This window comes from Chaetodon trifascialis, chromosome 1, assembly GCF_039877785.1.
Source record: "Chaetodon trifascialis isolate fChaTrf1 chromosome 1, fChaTrf1.hap1, whole genome shotgun sequence".
NCBI classification, from domain to species: domain Eukaryota; kingdom Metazoa; phylum Chordata; class Actinopteri; order Chaetodontiformes; family Chaetodontidae; genus Chaetodon; species Chaetodon trifascialis.
Genome location: NC_092056.1, coordinates 11,819,673 through 11,843,121, shown reverse-complemented (window position 1 = coordinate 11,843,121; position 23,449 = coordinate 11,819,673). Strand labels below are relative to the sequence as shown.

At 43.4% G+C, this 23,449-nt stretch overlaps 1 protein-coding gene across 2 annotated transcripts in view; it reads right to left on the bottom strand.

The window, feature by feature from the left end:
* Positions 1-4,101: 4,101 nt before the first annotated feature.
* acsf3 (acyl-CoA synthetase family member 3) overlaps positions 4,102-23,449 on the bottom strand; it is a 32,765-nt gene continuing 13,417 nt past the window's right edge. For both annotated transcript variants that reach the window (XM_070970304.1, XM_070970295.1), the window contains exons 6-10: positions 20,246-20,343; positions 19,627-19,753; positions 8,053-8,187; positions 7,588-7,699; positions 4,102-5,254 (exon numbers count right to left, since the gene is read on the bottom strand). In XM_070970304.1, the coding sequence (XP_070826405.1) occupies positions 5,140-5,254; positions 7,588-7,699; positions 8,053-8,187; positions 19,627-19,753; positions 20,246-20,343 (587 nt within the window). In that variant the 3' untranslated portion in view covers positions 4,102-5,139. The remainder of the gene's footprint in view (positions 5,255-7,587; positions 7,700-8,052; positions 8,188-19,626; positions 19,754-20,245; positions 20,344-23,449) is intronic.

Genomic DNA, 23,449 nt, shown 5'->3' with positions numbered 1-23,449 from the left:
GTGACCTAGGTGGAGTTTTAGTGGTTGGAGTCGGTGAATCCTCACGACTAGTGGCCCCTGGTGGAGGACATGAGGCATCCCCTTTTTTGTTCTGGCATCCCTCATGGTTAGAGCATACAGGCCGGGGGAGAGTTGGTTCTCCTTCATGTTTTGGTGTTTGCTGCTTTTGTTTGGATTCCTCTTGTCTCTTGTCCTTGGGAGTGGGAACAGCGTGACGCAGGAAGAAAGATAGGTTGGAGGCAAAAAGTCCGGACTTGTTTAGGGAAAGTCCGTCTCCTTTGAAAAAATGTCTGCGGTCCCAGAAAAAGTTGAAATTGTCAATAAAATGCACTGAGTGGACATCACATGCAGTTGAAAGCCATCTGTTTACTGCTAACAATCTGCTGAATCTCTCTCCTCCTCCTCTGACTGGTGGTAAAGGCCCACTGAAGAAGACTTCAGCATTCAGACAGCTCACTGCATTTAGCAGTTTACCTAAATCTCGTTTGAGCACTTCAGATTGTCGTATTGCAATATCATTTGCCCCTGTGTGCAGTACAAGGTATTTCAGAGTTGGAATTTCTGCAACAATACTGAGGATTTTGTCGGTCATGTTGGAGACTGTATCACCAGGAAAGCACAACACTTTTGTGTTTCTGCTGTACATTCTTCGCACATCTTTAATAGCAGAATCACCAACAACCAGAGTCTCAGGACCAGTCAGTAGCTTTCCTTGTAGCTTTCTAGCTTCTGACTTCCTGTCAGGCCTTACCCTTCTCTGTGAGTCCGAGAAGTTATCCAGGTTTTCAGTTGGAGATCCAGGGTCCTGCAGTAGTGGAGCAAACCGATTTTGTAACTGCACACTAGCTGGTTTGGGAGCTTTGTTGCTCATCTTCCCTTTAGCTTTTTTTTTGCTAAATGCAGTGAGCTGTCTTTTTTTTTTTGTGTCTTACTCTGCGCAGGTGTTGAGGAGGATGATAATGCAGACCAGCCTGTCGCATCACAGATCTCTGAGCGCTGGGTTCTACCTGTTGGAAGTCTCCCCATATCAGCTGATTTACTCTTGGGCTTTGCCCCGAGAGCATTTCAGGGACGACTAATACTGGCAGATTTATTACCCGGTACACAGCCCTTTAGTTTCGTGGGAGCTGTATCACAGCTAATTAGCTGTATGTTAGCATTCTCCGTCCACTGTTTTGAGTCAGTGGCAAAGTGCTGTCATTTCCACAAAGTCCATTCACTTCTGCGTTTATTTCCAAACGCTGAACTTTAGTTTCCAACACTGCTACCTGCTGCGGAAGTTTGTAGAGGTCATCTGTGGCGAAAGGAGGCATCTTGGTGCTAGTTAGCTTTAGCTGCCAGCAGGCTTTTTCTGTTGGTAGGTCAAAGCAGGCTTTTTTTTGTCAGTAGGCCAGTGCAGAGTGTATCTGTGAAATATCAGAGGTCGCAAAGGTCATCCACAACTTTTAAATATTTGTCTATAAAATATGTCTTTAGATGTCCAATTCAGCCAAAAATTAAAACTTTCAAGTTCAAGGAAAATTAAAATAAATACAGAAAACAAGATGGGAAATCACGAGCCCAGACAGAAACCAGCTACCAGAGGAGGAGGAGGAGGAGGAGGAGGAGGAGGAGGAGGAGGAGGAGGAGGAGTAAGGAGGAAAATGAGACTAGAAAAGAGGAGAAACAGTTAGCCTGGCTTTGTCTAAAGGTAATTAAATCTGCCTACGAGCAAACTCTACTGCTCTTCAATTCACATGTTACATTGGGGTTGTTTAATCTGTACAAAAGGCTGAAGTGTAAAAACAACGTGTTGACTCCAGGCTAGCTGTTTCCAGTCTTTATGCTGAACTAAGTGGCCACTGGCTCTAGCTTTGAATTTAATGCATAAGCACAAAAGTGGCCCCAATATTCTGATGTGACTCTCAGTAAGAAACAAAATTATCCTATTTCTGACTATTTCTTTGTGTTTTAATTCTATTTTGTTGTGCTTGTGCCTTATGGGAGCCTCTGTTTTGTGCTTAAAGGCACATCTGACTCAAAGTTTCAGGTCTGCTGTATATCCAACCTTAACCAGCATCACTGATGGGTGACACTTCTGCATCACTGCAGCAAAGGGAGAAGTCAAACCACTGGAGGTCAACTGGTGCTCAGCTGCTCTGTGATAGCTTTAAATTTGAAGTGTTTTGATGTTTCTGTATACATAAATATTTATTTACTTAAATAGGATAACATTATTATTTTTTCTTTTTTGGTTCATACCTTTCCTTGTGTCCTTTGTTCTGTTTATGGTGACTTAATTGACTGCCCAGATGTCTCTGTCACCCTGTGACGAAGCACACTGTAGCCTTTCTGTCTGTCTACCAGGTGTATGCTGGGATACGGTTCTGAAAAGTGGATAGAGAAGATGAATCAATGATTGAATGAACTGACATTCAATCAGTGTGCTTGATGTAATAAAAAATCTCTCTTTGAAATGTAATACCGTTTCAATTCTTTGTTAGCTTGCGATGCCAGCTGGTTCCTGTTATAACCTAATGCGTCCATCGTCTGACGAGAAAGCTAAATGAAAAATCATCTTGCAGGCAGGCTTACATTAAGACTGAAACTGTGACAAAGGAAAAAGACACCAAAACAACATGACAATATGTACTCTCCCGTCATCTCTTCTTAGCATCAACTGCTCTTTTAAACCTTTGCCATTCCACCCAAACTCTTCATGTGACTCCCAACACATAAACAACCTCACCGGTGTCCCCCATAACCCACCCTCCAGGACCCCAGGGCCCAATAAGCAGCCATCTGCAGACAACCTCTTCCCACCATGCTCCAGCAAACACATGCGGGCAGTGTTTGAGTGTGTGTGTGTGTGTTTGAGAGAAGAGGGAGGTGGATGTAGTTCAAGGGCACGAGTACTCCATCAAGCACGAGTCCAGGGAATATCCACCAGCTCCCCCCCCCTTGTGTGCACCAGGGAGGCAATGGAACCTGTCCTGAGTGCCCCATGAAAAACACACACACACACACACACACACACACACACACACACACACACACACACACACACACACACACACACACACACACACACACACACACACACACACACACACACACACACACACACAGTGGAGTGTATCTATTACAGCACAGCAGCTCTGTGCTCTTCAGTTGTGATTTTGACCCTGCTGCGAGCTGCAGCCTCAGAGTGGCAGCCCCAGCCTTCGCTGCCCGTGGCCCTGGCCGACTCCCAGCTCTGGTGTGGGTGGTTGGGTGGGGCGGCGGGGGATTTGGGGGCACTGAAGCTGTCCTCTGGTGCTCCTGCAGCCCTGCCTGCTCATCCATCCTGGCCTGCCAGCCCACAGATCGATAGCTCTGCTCTCTTAATCAGGTCTCTGGTGACTGTGGGCGGACGAGTGTGTGTGTGTGTGTGTGTGTGTGTATGTGTGTGTGTGTGTGGACAGGAGGTTGTATTGGCTGGGGGTTGCACTTGTGTTTCTTTCCATCCTCAGTTCTCAGGCTGTTCATCACGACTGTTTATCTCAACTGTATTTTAGTGCCTCCTTCTCTCTTTCCCCTTCTTGTTCATCTCCTTTGCATATCACTTGTTCAAAACCCTACACTGACTTTTTTTTCAACATCCTCATTTCAACATCCTCTTTTATCAACTCTCTCTAACCAGCTCTTGTTAAGGTTCCAATGTCTCCGACAGTCCTGCTTTATAGTTATTCTCCTCTCTGTGCCTTTTCTTTCATCTCTTCATGTGCTCTCTGCCTATTCTGGCAGCACGCCAGGGCTCATTCAAAAGGAGTCTCAAAGTCAAGTTGGTCCCGGTGCCACTGCAATCTGTTTTGACTTGTGATGAAGACAGAAGAGGAAGCAGTACTGGAGAAATGGAGATGAGAAGGGATGAGATGCGAGAAGAGCGAGCGGAGCGAGAGGGTTAGTCAGATGTAGTGTGGGGCATCCAGCTGTGGTGTTGTGCCTTGCTAGAGAATCTGCCTTCAGGCTCTCATCACACCTGTGTAACCACAGCTGCATGCACACACACACAGACACACATGCACAGAGATAACACCAGTAACAACACTGTAGTTGATGAGAACATAGCAAACAAAAATGATTCCACCACACTTTTTAATTCAACTTTTATAAAACTTTTTTAATTTTCAGATAAACATTAGCTGTTATTTCAAGTGCAACAGTGTGTATACAATGCTAAGGACCTAATACTAACATTGTTTTCTCACTGATCATGTTTCATGTATTGTTCTTCCAGCACACTGTCTTGTATTTTCTATGGTGAGGGTGTAATTAAGCATGATTCCTGATTCTAGTTAGACCACTCCACCACCAAAATTGTCATTCTGTATTCACTAATCACACCATTTTCACCAATGAAACAGCAGAATATGCCAATAATTGTACTCAAAGCACTCTTAACAAGATGATACTGCTGTGTTTAAGAATTTTTAATGCAACAGTTGAACATCCAGTTCATGCTATGTGCACTTATTCAAGTTAGTTGTTCCTATTTCATTAAGGAAGCTTGAACGGTGCATCTCAGTTCTGTTCAGTGCAGACACTTCATAAACGAGAATGACTTTGAAGTAACTATATCACCTTTTTTGTCCCACTTCTATACTATATACTAGATGTATAAAGTATGTCCTATATTATTAATCTTTAGAGTAAACTGTTTTTGCAGCTAGAATACATACTGGACCAAAAGTACAACAGTTAAAAGAACATGTTTTAGTCATTTATGTCTTTGCTCGCAGCGGCTCTTCCATTTGTACAGTGCACTGTGGATAGCGTCCCATAAGTGCACATGAAGAAATCAAGTGTTTTCAGTTTGCATACTGAATTCATACAGTATGTAGTATGGAAATGGGAATAATTACAAACCCTACAAAAATGGGTCATATTAGGCTGCATACCTATTAATGGTACTAGGCAACTAGGTAGCAGTGTTTGTAGCTGTGATGAAGTTGGCTCAGAGGTTAAGTTTCCATGAGGTGTTTATCCATTTGTATTTCCTTTGCACACTTATCTGTGATGCTTGCATGATCTAAGGACCAGATGGGGAAAGCAAGACACTACACGTGCTGTTCTTTAACCAGGAACCTGTATGTTGTCATACATATCGAAGTGGTCCACTCATGCGAAGAAGTGTCGCAGAAGGTCCTTCTTGTTGACCTTGCCCATCTGATTCCTTGGCATCTCCTCCACCAGGACCAGGCCTGTAGGGACCATGTAGGGTGCCAAGCGCTCCCTGCAACAAACCCTGATGTTAATACACCAAAGACTGTTTACTGCAGAGGGGGGGATAAACATAGACACACCTCAGACAGGCATGCACAAGGACACACACTACACTGATCAATGTGCACACATGGATGGGAATAGGCACACGCAGACATGTGCGACAACAAAAAAAGAAAACAAAAGCGGAAAAACAATTGCAAAACAAAAGCTAGCCCTGTGGCAGAGTAGTTGAGATAAGGAAAGAAATGTCCTTCATACACTCTGCAGCTCTCCTCCCTAATATCCACTATTCGCCTTCCAGACACAGACAGTTCCCTTCGTACAAAACAATATAATCACTGTGAGATGAAATAAAAAAAACAAAAAAACAAATAAAAGGAAAAACAGAAGGCTGGGATAATTAAAAGTGTTTTATTTTTTCCGTTGTGAGTGCATGGTTGTTACGTCAAGTCTTGAAGCCTGGAGCTTTCCTATTATCTTCTAACCTAGTTTGTTTGTTTGTTTGTTTGTTTGTACCTGAGTATGTGAGTGTGTGTGTGTGTGTGTGTGTGTGTGTGTGTGTGGTGCGAGTGAGCATAATGACTCATATTGCTGCCATCAAACACTCCTTTCAGCAGATGTCTCCGTCTCTCCCTCGCTCTGACTCAGTGAGTAAAGTGTGAGTGTATATATGTGCATACATACACAGTCTCTGTAATGGGGCTTGCTCGTGTCACCAATTTCTCCAGGGCTGTGTGTTTGTGTGTGCAAGAGGGATGTGTGTGTGTGTGTGTGTGTGTGTGTGTGTGTGTGTGTGTGTGTGTGTGTGTGTGTGTGTGTTCAAGGCAGTGCGGGGCACAGAGGGTGTGATACAGATTCAGACTGACAGCTGAAGCCAGGGCACTGAAGAGTGAGCATCCATCTACTTGTTTATGTCTCATTTTATCTCCCTCTCTCTCCCCTACACCCTGGCCCCAGCAGTGGGCTGTGTGCTGGCACTGCCTGTCCGCTGGCAGCACTCCTGGCTGCAAACACTGTGTTTCTGTGTGTGTGTGTGTGTGTGTGTGTGTGTGTGTGTGTGTGTGTGTATGTGTGTATGTGTGTAAGTGTGTGTTAACCTGGGTCACAGGCAGCAGTAGTAATCCACCATGCTGGACCAGCAGGCCACAGCAGTAGGATCTAACACCCCCACACCATATGGACCCCACAGCCCTGACACACACAAACGTCTGCACAAACACACACATACACACACACAAAATGCACTCATACAGAATTCAGAGATGTGAATAAATGATAGCAGTGGGTAGTAGAAAGATAGTGTAGAAGACAAAAAACAGATGGTGGGAAAGTGAAGAAAAAAGTGGACAAATGGGTTGGACTAAATTCCGTGTAAAGGGTGAGTAAAAGAGGAGGAAAACAAGAAAAAAAAGGAGTGTTTGTGTTTTCAGTCATTCCAAAGCAAAGGGCTGCGTGTCACCACCAACTGTCTGCGTGAGACAAAATCAACTCTGCTGACATTTAGAACGGCAAGAAAAAAAAATGTTTGCACGTAAGACAAAGCCTTCCATAACAATCATTTGTTCACTTCCTCCACATCTTCCTCTTTTTCATCTCTTGTCTTTCCTTCAGCTCCCCTCATTAGTCCATCTCTGGCCTCTCTTTCTCTCACATCCCTTCGTATTGATCGGAGGACTTCGGGGCCGCTCACTGGGGATACGTGTGCTGAACTGCTCGCAGAGCTGCAGAGTCTGCATTAGGAGCCTTTTGTTTACCACGGGACTGACAACGAGCTTCTTCTCGAATCAGCATAATAAAATTAAACCAAAACAGGGTCAGCACTCCTTTGCAATAATGGGACACTGCTCTTTTTCTGTGTTGTTTTTTGTGAATTCAGGATGGTGGACTGGTTGCACGTTATTTCATAATACTATAAAAAAGAATTTTACACCCCTGAAAAGACCAGTATTTTATCCGTCTTGACAACTGAAGAGTAAACGGAACAATTACGATGTTCACACTGCAAAGTCAAAGTAATAATAAATAAAACTTGTTTACTGGCAATATAAAAGGAGGTGATCGTCTATGTTTAGTGGGTTTATCCTCGTATAAAAAAAAACTGCATATATGCGCCAATTTTGGTGTAAAAGTTGTATAACTGGCCCTTAGGTGACTTTAGGTGGGACTGACTGTCCGTCTCTATGTGTCAGCTCAGTCGCTGACTAGTGGCCTGTTGATGGTGTACCCCGCCTCTAGTCCAATGTCAACTGGGACATAGCAGATATAGCTAATGGATGGAACGGATGAATGCATGAAGGGGCTGATTTAGTGCTTATATTATCAAGATGAAAGTCAAAGTACCTTGCCCACGTCTTCAAATCTGGCAGAGTCATACTCTGGCCCCTCTTCAGCTGAACCACAGCAGTGACTTTCTGACCCCATGTGGCATCTGGGGCCCCAATCACAGCCACATCTGCAAGGTTAAAATCACACAAAGAAGCCACATTGTCAGATTCTTTAATCTTGCAGTGCAGTGCTGAAGTATTAGGACACAATTTAATGTTGTGTTGGCTTCAAAAACTCTTCTGAAGTCGTGTTCGTATGTTTAGGATCATTGTCCTGCTGCATTCTCTTAAATTGGGGCATGATATGCTGCATAAAAAGGGCTATAGTGTTCTCCGAATATTGATGCACACGCCCCCAAATTCCTCGACACTTTAAACTGATAGCGATTTTATTTATTAGCCAATGTGCTACAGAAGAGTGCCAAAACAATAACAAATGCCTCCCTTCTACTTACAGACTACACCTGTACAGCACTCTTACCTATGATGCCTGGATGTGCCAGCAGGTGACGCTCCACCTCGAGCGCACTGATCTTGTAGCCGCCACTCTTGATGATGTCAATGCTGCTGCGGCCCATGATCCAATACACACTGTCTTTATAGACCGCTGTGTCTCCTAGAAGACAGGCAGTACAATGGAGTAAGAAAGTGCCAGGGTGCATTATTTATGAAACATTCTTTCTGCTCATGAGCTGGTTACAAACTGGATGGATCCATGATGGAAAAATCTGTGAATTTAGCAGTATTTATCAGTAAACAAGACACAGAGTCTACAGTCATGCCAGTGGCTCTGTAATACTCAACTTAGCAACAATGGTTCTTTAAGCTAAATGCTAATGAAGGGAACAGATACAAGCAATGCAGGGTAAGTAAACTTGGTTGAATACAAGGTGTGTGTGAGCATGTGTTTGACAGTGTGCAGTGATCACCCCACATCAACGCACGCACGCACGCACGCACGCACGCACGCACGCACGCACGCACGCACGCACGCACGCACGCACGCACGCACGCACGCAGACGTAGGTGTCTGGGGGACAGGTGTGGGGGAGGATGAGTACAGTATGTGGGATGAGGGGCTCAGCTGGGCCTGGGGATGACGAGCAGAGGAAATGGGTCAGTATGGATGAGTAGAGAGAGACGGAGGGGGAGAAAAATGGACAGAGGAGGGAAGGAGCGGAGAGGAGAAAAGAAGGAACAGGAAGGTGTCCTTTTGGATTATTACAGGTGGTGTGTCCACAGCTGGGACCGAGGAGGGAATGGATGTGTGTGTGTGTGTGAGAGAGAGAGAGACACTGTGATGAGGTTCAGCTGATGCTGTTGTTATGGTTGGGGGTTGAATAAAGGTGGTGGACAGGGGTAGGGACCATGGCTGTAGCTGCAGTCCCACTAAGGACACAGAGGACAAGTCATCTGGACCGTCTCCGGAAATTTGGGGATTTAATAATTTGAGGAGGATTCGACAATTACAAGTAAATACACACAGTGAGTTTTTAGGTTTTAAGGCTAAATGTGAATTTAAAATAGAATAAAATAAAGACATTATGCTAAGCTAAGCTAACCAGCTGCTAGCAGTAGCTTCCTACTGAACAAACAGATATCAACGGTATCAATGTTCTCACATAACTCTCATCAATAAAGTGAAAACGTGAATTTCCCAACATGTGGACCATTCCTTTATGTCTTAAGCATGGTGGAGTTGCACTGGGAGACTTCTGACTCACTACCCCAGCACTTCTGAAAGCCTGGCCACAGCCCTGCGAGGCACATTTCCACCAGGTTCGGCTGCGCGTGTTTGCTGACTCTACAGCAGGAAAAAGACTGCACCTGAAATATGGAATCAATAAAGGAAAAAAACTGGATCTGTCTTACCTGGAATAAGCATGATGAAGCATTTTAGGAGAAGGATTTTATTTGGATGGCGGTCTGTTTTTACTGCCATCTTCCTTCTGTCCTCTACTCCATCATTTAATGTCACTTGTTCTCTTCTCTACCCCTGCATTCCTCCATCAATCTTACATTAGTGTCTACTTTCTCCTGCTGCAGTGCCAGCCAAACACACATAACCATGTTTTTTTTTGTTTTTTTTTTTACTTTTTTAGTCCCATCCTTGCCCTCCATTTTTTCTCACTATCTCTGGAGCATCTCTCATCACATCTCCTGTTTCCTTCTCTCCACCTATCTTCCCGTCTCGTCTTCCCCTCTTGCCTCTCCGCTTCAGCATCAATAGAGGGCCCATCTGTTCCCATACATCACGCACTTCATTTCAGTTTATTAGCTGGGATAAATCATAAATATTTCATTATACATCACGGGCGGCTGTCGCCTGCACACCGACAATTTATCACCGCTGCCCTCTCTGCCGGCTTGCCACGGCGGCTATAAGCTTTCCAGTCTATTAAACAAGATTGATACAGTGTGTAAATTTAGATATTGGGAATTTCTTCACAGACCACTGCTCTGCACTGATAGGCCAGGGTAACAGGGGGGAGGGGAGGAGAGGGAGGATGGAGGGAGCAGAGGGGGGAGCTTGGTTGGGTGTTAACACCACTAACAGAGTAGTAACAATTTCCCCTATTCTCCTCCTCTTTTGTAAGGGGGGGATAAAGTGTAGGAATAATTTGGTTACAGCCATGTAGCTCTCTCATCTTATGCAAATAGATATGGGGAAAAGAGCAGTTTACATGCATGCTGATAAGCTGTTCCCTGTCCTGTGTGCATACACATAGGCTGAAACAGATAAAAATACCATAAAAATCGTCCATTTGACTGCAAATGTTTAAGCTTGGAGGAAGGAAACGGCATTAATGAGGCAATGTTTGACAAAGGGGTTGAAAAGAAACACTCAGACAACATACTTGAATTGAGTTTGAAGTACTTGTACAGGACTCTTTGACCTTGTCTCTTTGAGGAGAGGGAAATAACGAGGGATAGAACAGCATGTTTGCAGAGAGGCACAAGTGGGAATAGTGATTGGAGAACACAGACTGATAAAAGAGGAAAGAAGGACGGGAGAGAGATTGTTGGGAACTGTGTTACTAGGACACACACACGCACACACGCACACACGCACTCACCAGCTTGTACATATACACACATACATATATACTGTATGTACACACACAGTACACACACACACGCACGCACACACACACGCACACAAACATAACTTCAGGCATCAGAGACTCTCTGCCATTATGTGTTATGGCGTCGGAGGCAGATATGGCCGAATGGCTTTCTTAATTAAAACGATAAGAAGCCTAATTGCACTGGGCTTTCATCTCATTCTGAGGCATTAAAGAAAGTGAAGGCACACAGTGCGGAAAAAAAAAAGAAATAAAAACAGATCAAGACTTTAACTGGAGGACGGAGGGCAGAGAAAACTTCCATAACGTCTTTCAGAAAACCAGAAAATGGCATTAGCTGGCTTGGCGGAAAACTTCATTCTGTTGCAGCGTAATTGAAAATTTCAGACAATCAACACAAAATTATTTTAAGCCATTAATTAGCATTTTCTTAACAGGAAAAGTAACATTGTGAGGAAAAGTGTGTAATGAACATTTTTTTAAAAAATTCCAGCTACAGCAATTTTTCAGATGAATACAAAATCGCCTTCAGAGGAATTTCTGCCGCAGTTTGTCATTTTCACACTCTGACAGAACTCTGGTGATTGGCCTTCATTCCTGCTCTCATTTTTTCACTGCTCAAAGACGTCTACAGTACATTGGTGTAATTCTTGACAGTTTCCATGGTAAACCAGGCATATTATATTGAACTAACTTAAATGGAAAAAAAAGAGGAGAAATGTGAATTGTCTGCAGTGACAGGGGGAGCAGCCAGTTGTGAAGGAAAACGTAGAAATTAGAAATGATCTCATAAAGCATGTCACCTCCATACAGCATAAACAAGCCATAAATCCTTTACTGTAAGGGAGGTAATATTTCTAAACCGCTTAGCACAAAACATATGCCAGTAGATGTTACACAGTTCTGATAATGCAGGGTCCTTAAGTGCATGTGATGTCCTCAGGTTGGAGCCTAAATGAAGCCCAGACAGGGCAGGTATCCTCCAGGCTGCACCAGGCTGTGGGCTCTTTACCCACCAAACAAACTGTTTGCCTCTCCCCCCGAGTACCCACTCAACAAACTCTCAGAGCAGGCAGGGAAGCTTCACGGGGGGCTCCGCGGTGATGCTGCCATTTCTGTAACCTCAGAAAACCGGGATTTTACAGAATCCAAAAGCAGCTGCGGGGTATTTTCAACGATTTTCCCCAAATCATTCGTCAGTGTTCTGAATTCATTCCTGACTGAGTGCACACACGTGCCTTAGTGCTCACAACTATTCAAAATCACACACACACACACACACACACACACACACACACACACACACACACACACACACACACACACACACACACACACACACACACACACACACACACACACACACACACACACACACACACACACACACACAGTCTGGACATGTTGCTTTGCTTTGACAAAATGTGTGTGAGAGAAAAGGTCAGCGCGTGACATATGACAAAGGCCAACATCACAAAAACACTTCAGTCTGTGTGTTACAGCTGGAGGTGTTGAGGAGTGAAGACAGTTTCTGTGGAGGCGACAAGTCATCTGCACATTTCTGCTGTTTCTGAAACAGACAGAAATAACCGGTACGCGGGTGTTTCTAATTGAATGTCATCTGAACCTGACCTTGATCGAAGCACCGTGCACCCCCCCCCCGAGATGTGGCCAGCATGTGGCCTCCTGTAAAGTGCACTCCGAGCGATGAAATGATTACGTGTCCTCATTTTCTCGCTGTGGCCTTGACTTGTTGCTCATTCAAAACTCAGACTGCAACAGTTTACAAAAGGAAGGAACAAACTTTGATCCATGGGTACGATGCAGCTAAAAAAATCTAATATAGTAGTCAAGTGTTCTTTATAAAAATGCACATCTCGCTCTGAAACCAAAACGTCCATGACTCGAAATATGAAATCTGAGTTTGAAGTCAATTACTAATACATCAAAAAAGATCTGAACTGCTCAGTCATAGATTCCTCTCTACACCAGCCTGCGAACTGTTGGCTCAGCAACACACAGAGCTTCTAAAACCTGTAGAATAACTGCATATCCCACAAGTCTTAATATTTGGAATATATTTGGAATAAGGCTTAATTTGGGATATCCAACCGGAATGTGCTGTTTACATTAACCGTATCAAATTCGTACTATTTATATTCAGAATAATAGTTGAATACTAGCAGCACAGTTGACCACTCAATCCAGAAAACTGCTCTGAGCTGACCAGTTACAGTTCTTGTGGAGGTTGCATAAGCTGTGTAGGAAATGACTATACTTCAATTTTTTGAATAATTGTACTCAAGCCACTTTTTTTTAAACCCACTGAATAGTTTCAAAAAATGACTTTCCATCGACCAGAACTCAAAAGTTTGTTTTGAGTTTGTTTGTCCATGTCTCTGCACTCGCATCACTGAAGTGCTTAAAGTGAGCCTGATGAGGAGATGCTTCTCCTCTGCCAGTACGAGTGGAGTCACGGTCTTTCACCACATTCGGCGCAACCTGAACTCTCACACTGCGGGTTAAAGCTGAGTGTCCTCCATCGCTGTGGAGAGGAGAGCGTAATCTGCACAACGATGAGAGAGGTCTAAATGTGAGTCGTGCCTCTTCTCAGAGTGACTGTAAACACTTAACATATATGAATATTAATGTTCCACATTACAGCCCCGATGACTAGATGGAAGAGTTAATGAGGATAAATAACAGACAGCCGAGCAGCGAAATCTCAGCTTTGACATTATTTATCATCCTTAACTTTTGTCACAGCTCCTTTTTTTCGTAATTAATATCTTACAAGAAAGCACTTTACACTTGGTTGAGTGATCTAATTTGTTTAATATAATGCAATTAAAGTAGCTTGAATTGCTTTATGTTAATGTTACTGATTATATTCCTCGCTGGGTTGCCTCTCCACCAGCAGATAACAAGCTGAACTTGAGGATTGATGTCTGTCTCAGATCTGCCATGTTCATCAAACAAACTACTTAACTGCAGTTTACATGCTCCTTCTCCGCACTGAATCACACAAACCTGATAGTCAACCAAGACACGCTGACTCCAGAAAACAGCAGTCGATTATGAAGCCTGAGCACCGAGCGAACCAGATTTGACAAAATTGTCTTGTTTAATGTTTTATGCAGAGAGCAAAGGGACAGCTGCTTCTTTGCCAAAACTACTGGAATTTAGTGGCTCACATGACGCACCGTTTAACTACCTGCAACTGGTGTTAACAGAACCAGGGCCACCGCACACTGACACCTTGGCTGTAAATGTTACAGGGATGGCTGGTTTGAAACAAAGCGCTGGGAGGGCGGGGTGTTGGCGGATCCCACAGGGAGCTCTGACATTAGAGTTAGGAGGACACAATGTGACTCGGGGTGAAATATGACATTGGGAACACATAGAGGGATGGAGGCAGCGAAGAGGAGAGCACAGCTGGGAGCGAGGGAGCGATGCACAAATGACTAGTGATGGCTCTGCAGGATATGAGCCACACTTCTGTTGGTCTGTCTGTGGAGAGAATTTACCCTGCAGACCTGAAGCTCACCTTTACAGCTGGGGTTACATCTCTCTCAGTAGCACACAAGCAGACACAGGGAGACACACGTGCTTCAACAAGAGAGCACACACACAGAATCTCAACTGAAAACCTTTTAACATTCATGCTTTAACTTAAATGGGAATAATATCTGTTTGAGACCATTGGAGTGTTGGACTGTTGGAGAGCATTGGACCGATTTCCGATGTCACTGTCAGATCAGTGCATCTCTGCTTAAGACTGAAAAGCCTCTGCGGAACGTACAGTATGTTTAGAAAGCAAGTCGTAATATAAGCCAGCATCCTGAACCACTTGTGGAACTGGTTTTAGGTGAAACAACAAAATTCCAACTTGACAGCAAAATGTATTTTTTTTATAGGATCCAGCTGGTTGTGTGAGAATCAGTCACTGAGAGTGTGAAACTGAGGTTAAATGAAAAAGACTTAATCCCCTTGTTAACTTTCCTGCCCATGAGTCTTAGTCCCTCCAAGTTAATGAAATAAATAATTAAACATCAGACAAGGCAGGGCTAATAGTCAGACCCCAAACACAGCTTCCTCTTCACTGCCTGCTACAACTGAGCCTCCATTATTCATCTCTGAAATGCAAAATTTAAAAAATTACTATTGCCCAAGCTTCCCTCTCGCCCCACAAGTCCTTACTAATTTATGTATTCATACATTTATTTATGGTTTATTTCAGAACATCGCAATCCATTCCAAGAGGAGCACTGGGCTCTCTTGGTTGATAGGCACCAACTAAAGCCAAATCTGCTGCACCACTTTGCGGTTTTTCATCTTTGCTGCCTCCTCTGACTTTCTGTATTTACACATGTGCATCAAGTCCAACAACAAAAGCCCCTTGCAGCCCTTGTTCAACTCGCACTGCATCTCTGGACAGCAGAGGGACTGCAGGCCGAGCGCTAAAAGAGGGTTAAAAATGGCGAGATCAGTGTGCTCAGAGATGTTTGTGAAGATGAATGGAAAGTCGAGCACTCAGGAAGAGGTGACAGCTTCCCTATAGCGCTGCCAGTCATGCTACGCAGAACCCGCTCACACTGAGAAGACACCTCTCGCCAGCTGAGAACTTATTGATCCAAACTCTCACTCTCCTTTCTCCACTTCTTACACTCCACTTTTCTTCGCCAGTCTCCCCTTTGCCTCCTCGTCCTATTGGCCTGTCAGTCTCCCCTATTAGCTCTATTTTCTTCTCAGATTTCATCTTCCACTCTGAGTCAGGCAAACAGGATTTTTAAGACATTTTCAACTGGAATTAATCTTAAACCACTTTTTTTTATATCAGCTCAATGCAGTTCTGCTGGATGATCTAATAAAATACCGTTTTTAGGTTATGAATATAGCAGCCTGAAGTGCTTTATTTCATCTAGCTTTGGATAACAGGGAGGAGCATGACTTTCTGCAACAGTCAGTATATTTCCATCCAGCTGCTCTTACGCACATTTTCAGTTTGTGTGCATATATCCATGTATAAAAAACCCTGAGTGGAAACGGTGGAAATTTGAAAAAGCCTAAATATTGCAAAAAAGCTTTTATGGCTGAGGCATGAAAATTCACATATTGATAAAAAAGAAAATACAGTGGAAACAGACTTATTTTATAAATTATGACATAAATGAAGCATCTGTCTTCAACGTCCACTGAAGCTTCAGAGGAGATCCTTCCTCAAATGAATACATGAAACACAAATAAATGCCATATCTTTAGCATGTTTTCTACGTTGTCTTCCACCATTCGAGGTTTGATGGCGCTCATTTAATTCTGTCATACTGATTCGCCGTCTTGTTCAGCAAAGGTTCAATCAGCACCATCCACTGTTCATCTCAACGCGCTCTAATATTTGTATAAGCAGTGGATGGAAATGCACTTTAATCTGCATTTTCTTTTGCAGATTTTCTGGAAATTTGTTCACAATATGTGCTAAATTTGAACTGAATCTTGATCATTATCTCACTGAAGATTGAAGCATTGAACTACTCATTGTTTAAGATCAACATTTTAGGCATATTGATGTATAATCCCACAGACTATGATTGTGCTATGTGTAAGGAACATCATGCTGTACACCAGAAATGCTGATTGATTAAAAAAGAATAAATTACATTATTTTCAACATTATTCACCATTTTGAAATGAATAAAATACATTAAACCTAACGTACCAGACAAACACTGCATATTACTTCTGCTGTGCCTTAACTTTACATACAGTAGATCTTGCATAGTGTGTGTAAAAAGCCATCACATAACTTTTTTCTCACAAAATGTCTCAGCTAAAATGTCTCTCAGGCTGCGTATAAATCCTGCCTCCTTCACTACAACTGGCTGACTGATGCAGGTTGGCAGCGTGGGAGTAGATGATGTTCAAGATGTACAATTCAGGGCAAGAAAAGTCCCTTGAGCACTTCACAGTGGTCGAGTTAGTGCGTGTGAAATTTTACTGCATTAGCATTTTATAAAATCAAATATTTGCAATTTACTGTAAAAGCCAACACACCAATTTTGACAGCCTGAAAAAGAACATCTTATTCGGATCCCTGAAAAGCAGCTCAGTGCTGAACACCTTTCATTTTCCCTCCCTGACCTGAAGATCAAATCCTGGAGGAGGTAGAAAAAGTGCAATGTAGAAATCTTGGTGGGAAGGTGACGAGATCAGCCAAGAGTTAGCAAGTCAGAGATGGAGTGTGAGGATAAGGCAGAGTGTCAGAGAGAAAGGTGGGGTGTGAAACAGAGAGCAGGTGCAAGGGTAAAAAGGGTAAGAGTGTGAGAGCGGAGCTTGGAAGCGAAGGAGAGGGTTAAATGCAAGGAGGCTGCGAGGAGTCTCCATCTCACACTTCTCCCCCACAGACATACACAATGAGAGGGTTTGTGTGGAAATAGCAGAATTATGTGTGTGGACAAGAGTAAGTTGTGTGGGAGCCCACCGTCCACATGAGCATGTGCTTATCTATAAATCAGCTCTATGTGTCTCACTGTGTGCAGAGAGCTGTGAAGTGGGATTAGCTGCTGGTTGCAGACGCATTCTTCTCCCTACTGTAAACCACAGATTTATGTTATGGACATTAGTTTAAATTATTGAAACTTCTTTTTCTGCCTTTCAGAGAAATTACGTTTTTTCTGTGACTCTGGGTTGATAGATGGCTCTTAATACTACAATACCCATGAGCCTCGGCTGAGAGGAAGGCAGTCAGATATGTGAATTACACCTTCTCATTGCAAATGGAAAAAGAACGCTAAACCATAGATGTCAAATGAGTGTAATATTGACAGAGGATATAAAATAAACCGATATTATGTAACAATTTTTTGACGTTTTGAGAGAAATGCTTATTTGCTTTTCTGCTCTCTAACTATTTCGCTCTGGAGAGTCTCTGTTGGTTGCCTAGCAACCTCACATTGATGGAAAGCAAAACTATACTTTCAAAGAGACAAATATATTATCGTCTTTTAAGAAAGCCAAACTGTTAACAGATTTTTAAGCAGAGTGGTCAAGTGTCTCTTTCTGAGACCGTCTTTGAGACTCCACTGATTTAGCGTTGTGCTTCTAGAACTTTGTCAAACTCATGATGGACAGAAGAATGGTGGAAGCAGAGACATCTTTCTTTTTTCAATTCGGTGCATCCTTCTTCTTTCCTTCCTGATGCATGCATTATCCACAATACAACTCGACCTCACACAGTTTGGTTCAGGTTATGCCAGTAGCAGCTAATGTAGCCTGTAGTCTTTAGCAGAAATGAGGAGCTGGCTGCAGAGGTCTGGTGAGCTCACTTTTTTCTGACTCCAAACTTCAATCTTCTCAAATCTTTAGCTCTAACCGACTCTGACTCGAGTGACCTGACTTGAGGCAACTGATCTGATTTGGCACAGCTCCCTCTACAGCCACAAAAGACCTGTAAACAGACTGTGATGTGTAAAATCGGTGGAGTTCCCCTATATGAAACCTTTAGAAGCAGATATTTTCTAACCCAGTCGCTCATCATTTGAACCGATGGTTCAACCATAACAGTTGAGCTTTGAAAGAGCTTCTGTTGTCATCTGACATTGTCTAAGTAAAAAATAAACTGAACTTTTACTTCCAGTAGCCTGAATGCCCAAAAAAGCTCATCCCACTTCACAACTGTGTGTGTGTGTGTTTAAGTTAGCATCAGGGAACACAGGCAGGTGGGTGGGCAAGGAACGTGTTTGATAGCTTCCTATAGAGTAGTCCACGGTGTGTGTGTGTGTGTGTGTGTGTGTGTGTGTGTGTGTGTGTGTGTGTGTGTGTGTCTCTGTGTGTGTGAGAGAGAGTGTGTGCGTGTGTGGCTTCAGGGACCGGTCTGTGGGGAGCTGATTGCGCGGGCTCTCATTATGTGGCCAGTGGCTGTAATGGAGTGTGACAGCAGCGTGCTGTGCTCTGGATCTCTGTCCTTCCAGCCTGCAAAGCCAATTAAACACACTCTGCCCTGCTCTCCCACTGCCTCGCCCTGCTTCGCTCTCCATCACTCGCTCCTTCCCTGCTTCTTTTCACCCGCCCCCCCCCTCCACATCACCACCGCCACCAGCTCCTCATCCCTACCCTGTCCATCCCGACTCTCTCAGGAGCCTTACGCGCCACCCTTTGTAGCTGACTCTTTCTAACCTGTCCACCACTACATTTTCAAGCTCAATATTTCCAGCTCTTTCCTCATTCTTTTCCTTCTGGCTCTTATCTCATGTTGTCTACATGACAATTAAAAGCTTCAATCAATTCTGCCCTCCCTCCTGCACCCTCAAGCTGCCTCACTCCCAACCTAACACCTGTCTCCTGGTGGCTTTGCAGTAAAGTAGAGCTCCTTTGGGGGTACAGAAAGAGAGTTGCTGGGCTGCAGGGACAGATAGGCTCTGATGACAGCTTCCCTCACACACACACACACACACACACACACACACACACACACACACACACACACACACACACACACACACACACACACACACACACACACACACTAAAGAAAGAGGGAGGGGGAGAGAAGAGCGAGAGAGCAATACTTGGTTTCTCAAGACCCAGAGCAGTCACAACCACTTAGGAGGAAAAATGCCCTGCAGCACCAAAAACACACATAGTCCATTTATCACTCCCTCATAGTCCCCCAAAATGTTCACACACACAAAAACACACACAGACTCAACGTGTGCGTGTGCTTTCCAGAACTAGACTCCTGCTTCTTAAGTGTTTAAAATCAAGCCCTGAAAGTACAGTCTCCAGCACAGACGAAAAAATCTTTTGACATCTTTCCTCCTCCTGTGAATCCCTCTGACAGGACAACTCATGCAGATGCAATTAGTGGCAGAATTCACTCCCTCCAAGGGAATGTGTGTGAAATGTATGTACAGTGCTGAAGTGTGAGTTAAGAGAAAAAGGAGGAGGAGGAGAAGGAGAGGAGGGTTTGGTACCTGTTTTGAACCAGCCATCATCAGTGAAAGACTCTTGAGTCTCTTGAGGTTTGTTCCAGTACTCCTTAAAGACAGATGGACCCCGAACTAGCAGCTCCCCTTCTTTCCCATCCAGGCCTGGACGCACCTGTGATATATTCAGAGAAAGAAAAGACCGAGACAGACAGTTTGAAAGTTTTGAGTGCGGTTTATATTAGCCCAAATAAACAATAAATGACTGTCACCTGGTACAGACTGATGTACTACAGCACGACAACGCACACTAAAATGACTCCAACCTGCATGCAGAGTTATGAAGCAATAATGAGCAATAATAATACTAACGAATCTGTATCCTGGCTTGTACAGTAGAGTCTGGGGTTTGAAATTGAACTTGACATAAAGCTTATAGCTTATTCGTTCATTAATGGTCTGCAAAACAGTTTCACAGCGGTTTGTGAAATAGTCACAAGATTTAATCTGTAGGAAGTTAGATATTTACTGTGACACTCAGCACAACAGAAATGGAACATCTGTGTCCTGAGAATTGTGTGACTGAGAATCTTCATGTCCATGTGCGTGAATCAAATAAATTCAATTTCATGACTGTTTCATGACCTGCTCTGATATCTGCCGTTACCTGACTCTCTCGGTGATTGCCCTCCACAATTGTAGTGTTGGTTGTGTTGTTCATCACAATCCGAACTTCCACACCAGGAAGTGGCAACCCCACAGCCCCTGTCAGCAAATAAAGCAGAAACACACTTGAAAAACACAAGTACAAAGAGAATATAACCAGCTGAGAGCAAAATGGGATGATTTTTGTCAGATGCTGAACACTCATATGGGCAATGACCAGTGGGATGATTGCCAGCAGCCTTTAGTGCTACAGCAGTGGGAGTGCTCTTTTCCAAGATGTCATTAACCTTCGTCTGCAGGGTTTAACTGGTCACTAAATGGTTTGCTGAGCTTGTGAAATGGTAAACTAAGAGCCATTTGTTTCAGTCACCAGTCAGTGGACAGTAGTGGGGATTTCTGAAGCAACGGCCTGATTCAGCTGTTTTCTCTAACATCAAACAAACTTCAACAAGAGAACTGTTTTTGAACATTTGTCTCAGACTCTGAGGAACAGATATGTGGCCAGAAAACACTCCAGGATATTGCAATCTATTGAGAGCATTGTCTCTTTAAAACTGACACTCATCTGCAGCAAACGCAGCATTAAGGCAACCCAAAACTCACAACATCACACACAATGCCAATAAAAGTGCATGGACCTACATAACCATCCACTTAAGTAACAGCCTCTACTTTGGCATCTGCTTCATGCCATTTCTGAGAAAAAAAAAAAAAAAGTACTTACTGTGCAGAAGAATTCAGTCCTTCAGTCCTAACTACTGCTGAGTGCTTGACAAGGCTTTTATTGCAGCACAGTTGCATAAAAACGTTAGCTGACAAAGTCAGCTGACAAATTATGAAATATAATAAGAACTGTCAAAAATGCAGTGACTGTTCATAACTGTGAGCTGCAGTAATGTTTAAGTGAAACTATTAATAAGAAATGTGTAACAAAAAAAAAAAAGTGTTTGAGATTGAAAATTCCCACATGTACTGACATCACCTGCAGTCTCCGTCTTTGTGCATGTACAAGCGTGACCTCCTGAGTTAAGTAATTATAACAAAGAATGCACAGGGGATGCACAGAGAAGGTCTCAGTGGCTTTTTGTCTGAGTGTGTGTGTGTGCGTCTGTGTACATGCCTGTCTTAAGGCTATCATGCCATTTCACAGATCACTGCTCTCCCAATAAAGAGCAGGTCAGGTCCTGATTAAAGAGTGATTCTCTCACTTCATATTGATCTAATCCACTCCAGTCCTGATTGGCAATATCTATCACACACCCTCCATCAGTTGCACTCAGGCCGGCAGGGAAAACCAACTGACCACAGAAGTAACTAGACTGTTTGTCAGTGGACGAGCAGGATGACAAACAAGCTGGAGTCAGAGGGTTATACAAGCTGGATCTAGCCAAGTTATAATGATCGTTGTGTCCTGAACTGCTGTGGATGAAGTTAGTTGAGACCTTAAGCAGGAGGTGGGTCACAGTCTGGAGGATAGAGTGGATCAGGTTTGACTACAGCTGGAGGACATTGAATATCTTGCTGAAGGACACTTCAGCAGGGTTAAACTGCCAGTATGCTTCATCATTAGCTCCTCCCGACCACAGGCATTTTTTCCGGTGTTTCTTGGTCAATTTCTTACATTTTTCACCCTTATGAAACACAACTTTTGGCACTCAATAAAAGCTCCTTGTGGTTTTTTGGTTTGATTGATCTGACCAACTGTAAACGATGCAAAACATCGCCATTTTGAGTGTGTGTTATAGTGCTTCATATGCAGAAAATCTGCAGTTCACGCCACAACAAAAGAGCAACATGACGACATCTGCAAACAACCTATTGGCCAACTGTGCAGAGGTGAGAAAGGAGGCAGGGTTTGAACTTCTCTCTCTTGCTTTTCTTTGTCATTCACACAACAGTTTCTGTGACTCTTTATATGAACAGCTGAGTTTGATAATTTGGGTTTAACCTGTGTCTCACTTTTAGGTGCGTAGGCATACCTGAAATGTTGGTAACAAGAACTGTGCTTGGGTAATAATTCTACCATCTTTGTTTTCTTTCCCAAATATGTTTATCTGATGTGTTTTGTTCAAAAACTGTCGAATCATCTGACAGCTTGTGTTCGTGCCCTGTCACACTTCTCACATTCCCAGATCTCAGAAGTGGACATGGTGAGCATAATGTAATTAAAGACTGGGATGACAGGCAAATATATAAGAGATTACCAAAAAAGAAAATAGAAAAAGGTCAGTGTCTCAGCCTCTTGTTCTCTTTTCCTCTGATCAGGGTGAAGAATTGTGGAACGAGTAATCTTCTGTGAGTTCTTCACCCTGTCCAGCTAAAAAACTGCCATCTACAAAATGACAAAAACAGGCTCTTCTCCCTCAATGACAATGTCTTCAAAATCCATTCACGGTGCAATTCAGAGAATCTCTCTCCCCTTTTACACCCTCCTCTATAATCATTTTTCCCTCTCGGGTCAGGAGCTTTAGAAATCTTGGGAGACTTGTACCATTTGGGTTTTGATGATTCAACAAGATTGAGTGCCATTTTGAAGAGCACAGGCAGGTTAGAAATGCTACTTGCTGGGTGGGAAAGGGTCTGTGAGGAGTGGAGAAGGAATGACAAAGGTCCAGAGAGGACTGGTCTACAGTTTTTCTTCAATGACATTTGTGAATGAGTACATAATTTTGAGCTTCAGATGACATTAAGCTCTGGCAGGAAGACAGAGTGTGACACTGCCTCGTTCTCTAGATCGGTAAAAAAAAGGCTGAAAAAGTAGGAAGAAAAGAATGAAGGCATGAAAGGGGTGAAAGAGGGAGATAATAAGATGGAAAGAACTAGGCTGAACTAATCTTACATATTTACATCTCAACCAGGGCAATATGACCTAGAAAGCTGCAATGCTGTTAATCTGGAATGCTCCAAAACTGTAAGCTACATAACAAAATCAGGCCAATTAGACGCCCTATTGGAGTCTGTCACTACCTCCGCTGCCTGCTTAAAGGCAAAACAGCAATGCCCCTCCATTCCGTGTTAATACGTTTCATACCAGCGCAACATTCCCATGTTGAACTGACTGTGTAAAAGAGGTGAGTGACTCCACTCCACTTCCCTTCTGAGAGTGTTTCCTATGGTTGCTATTGATCCATTTTAGCCTACTTAAAGACAGGAACACACGGACTCAAACAGGCACAAGCTCACGCCTGCATTCACACACTCAGAG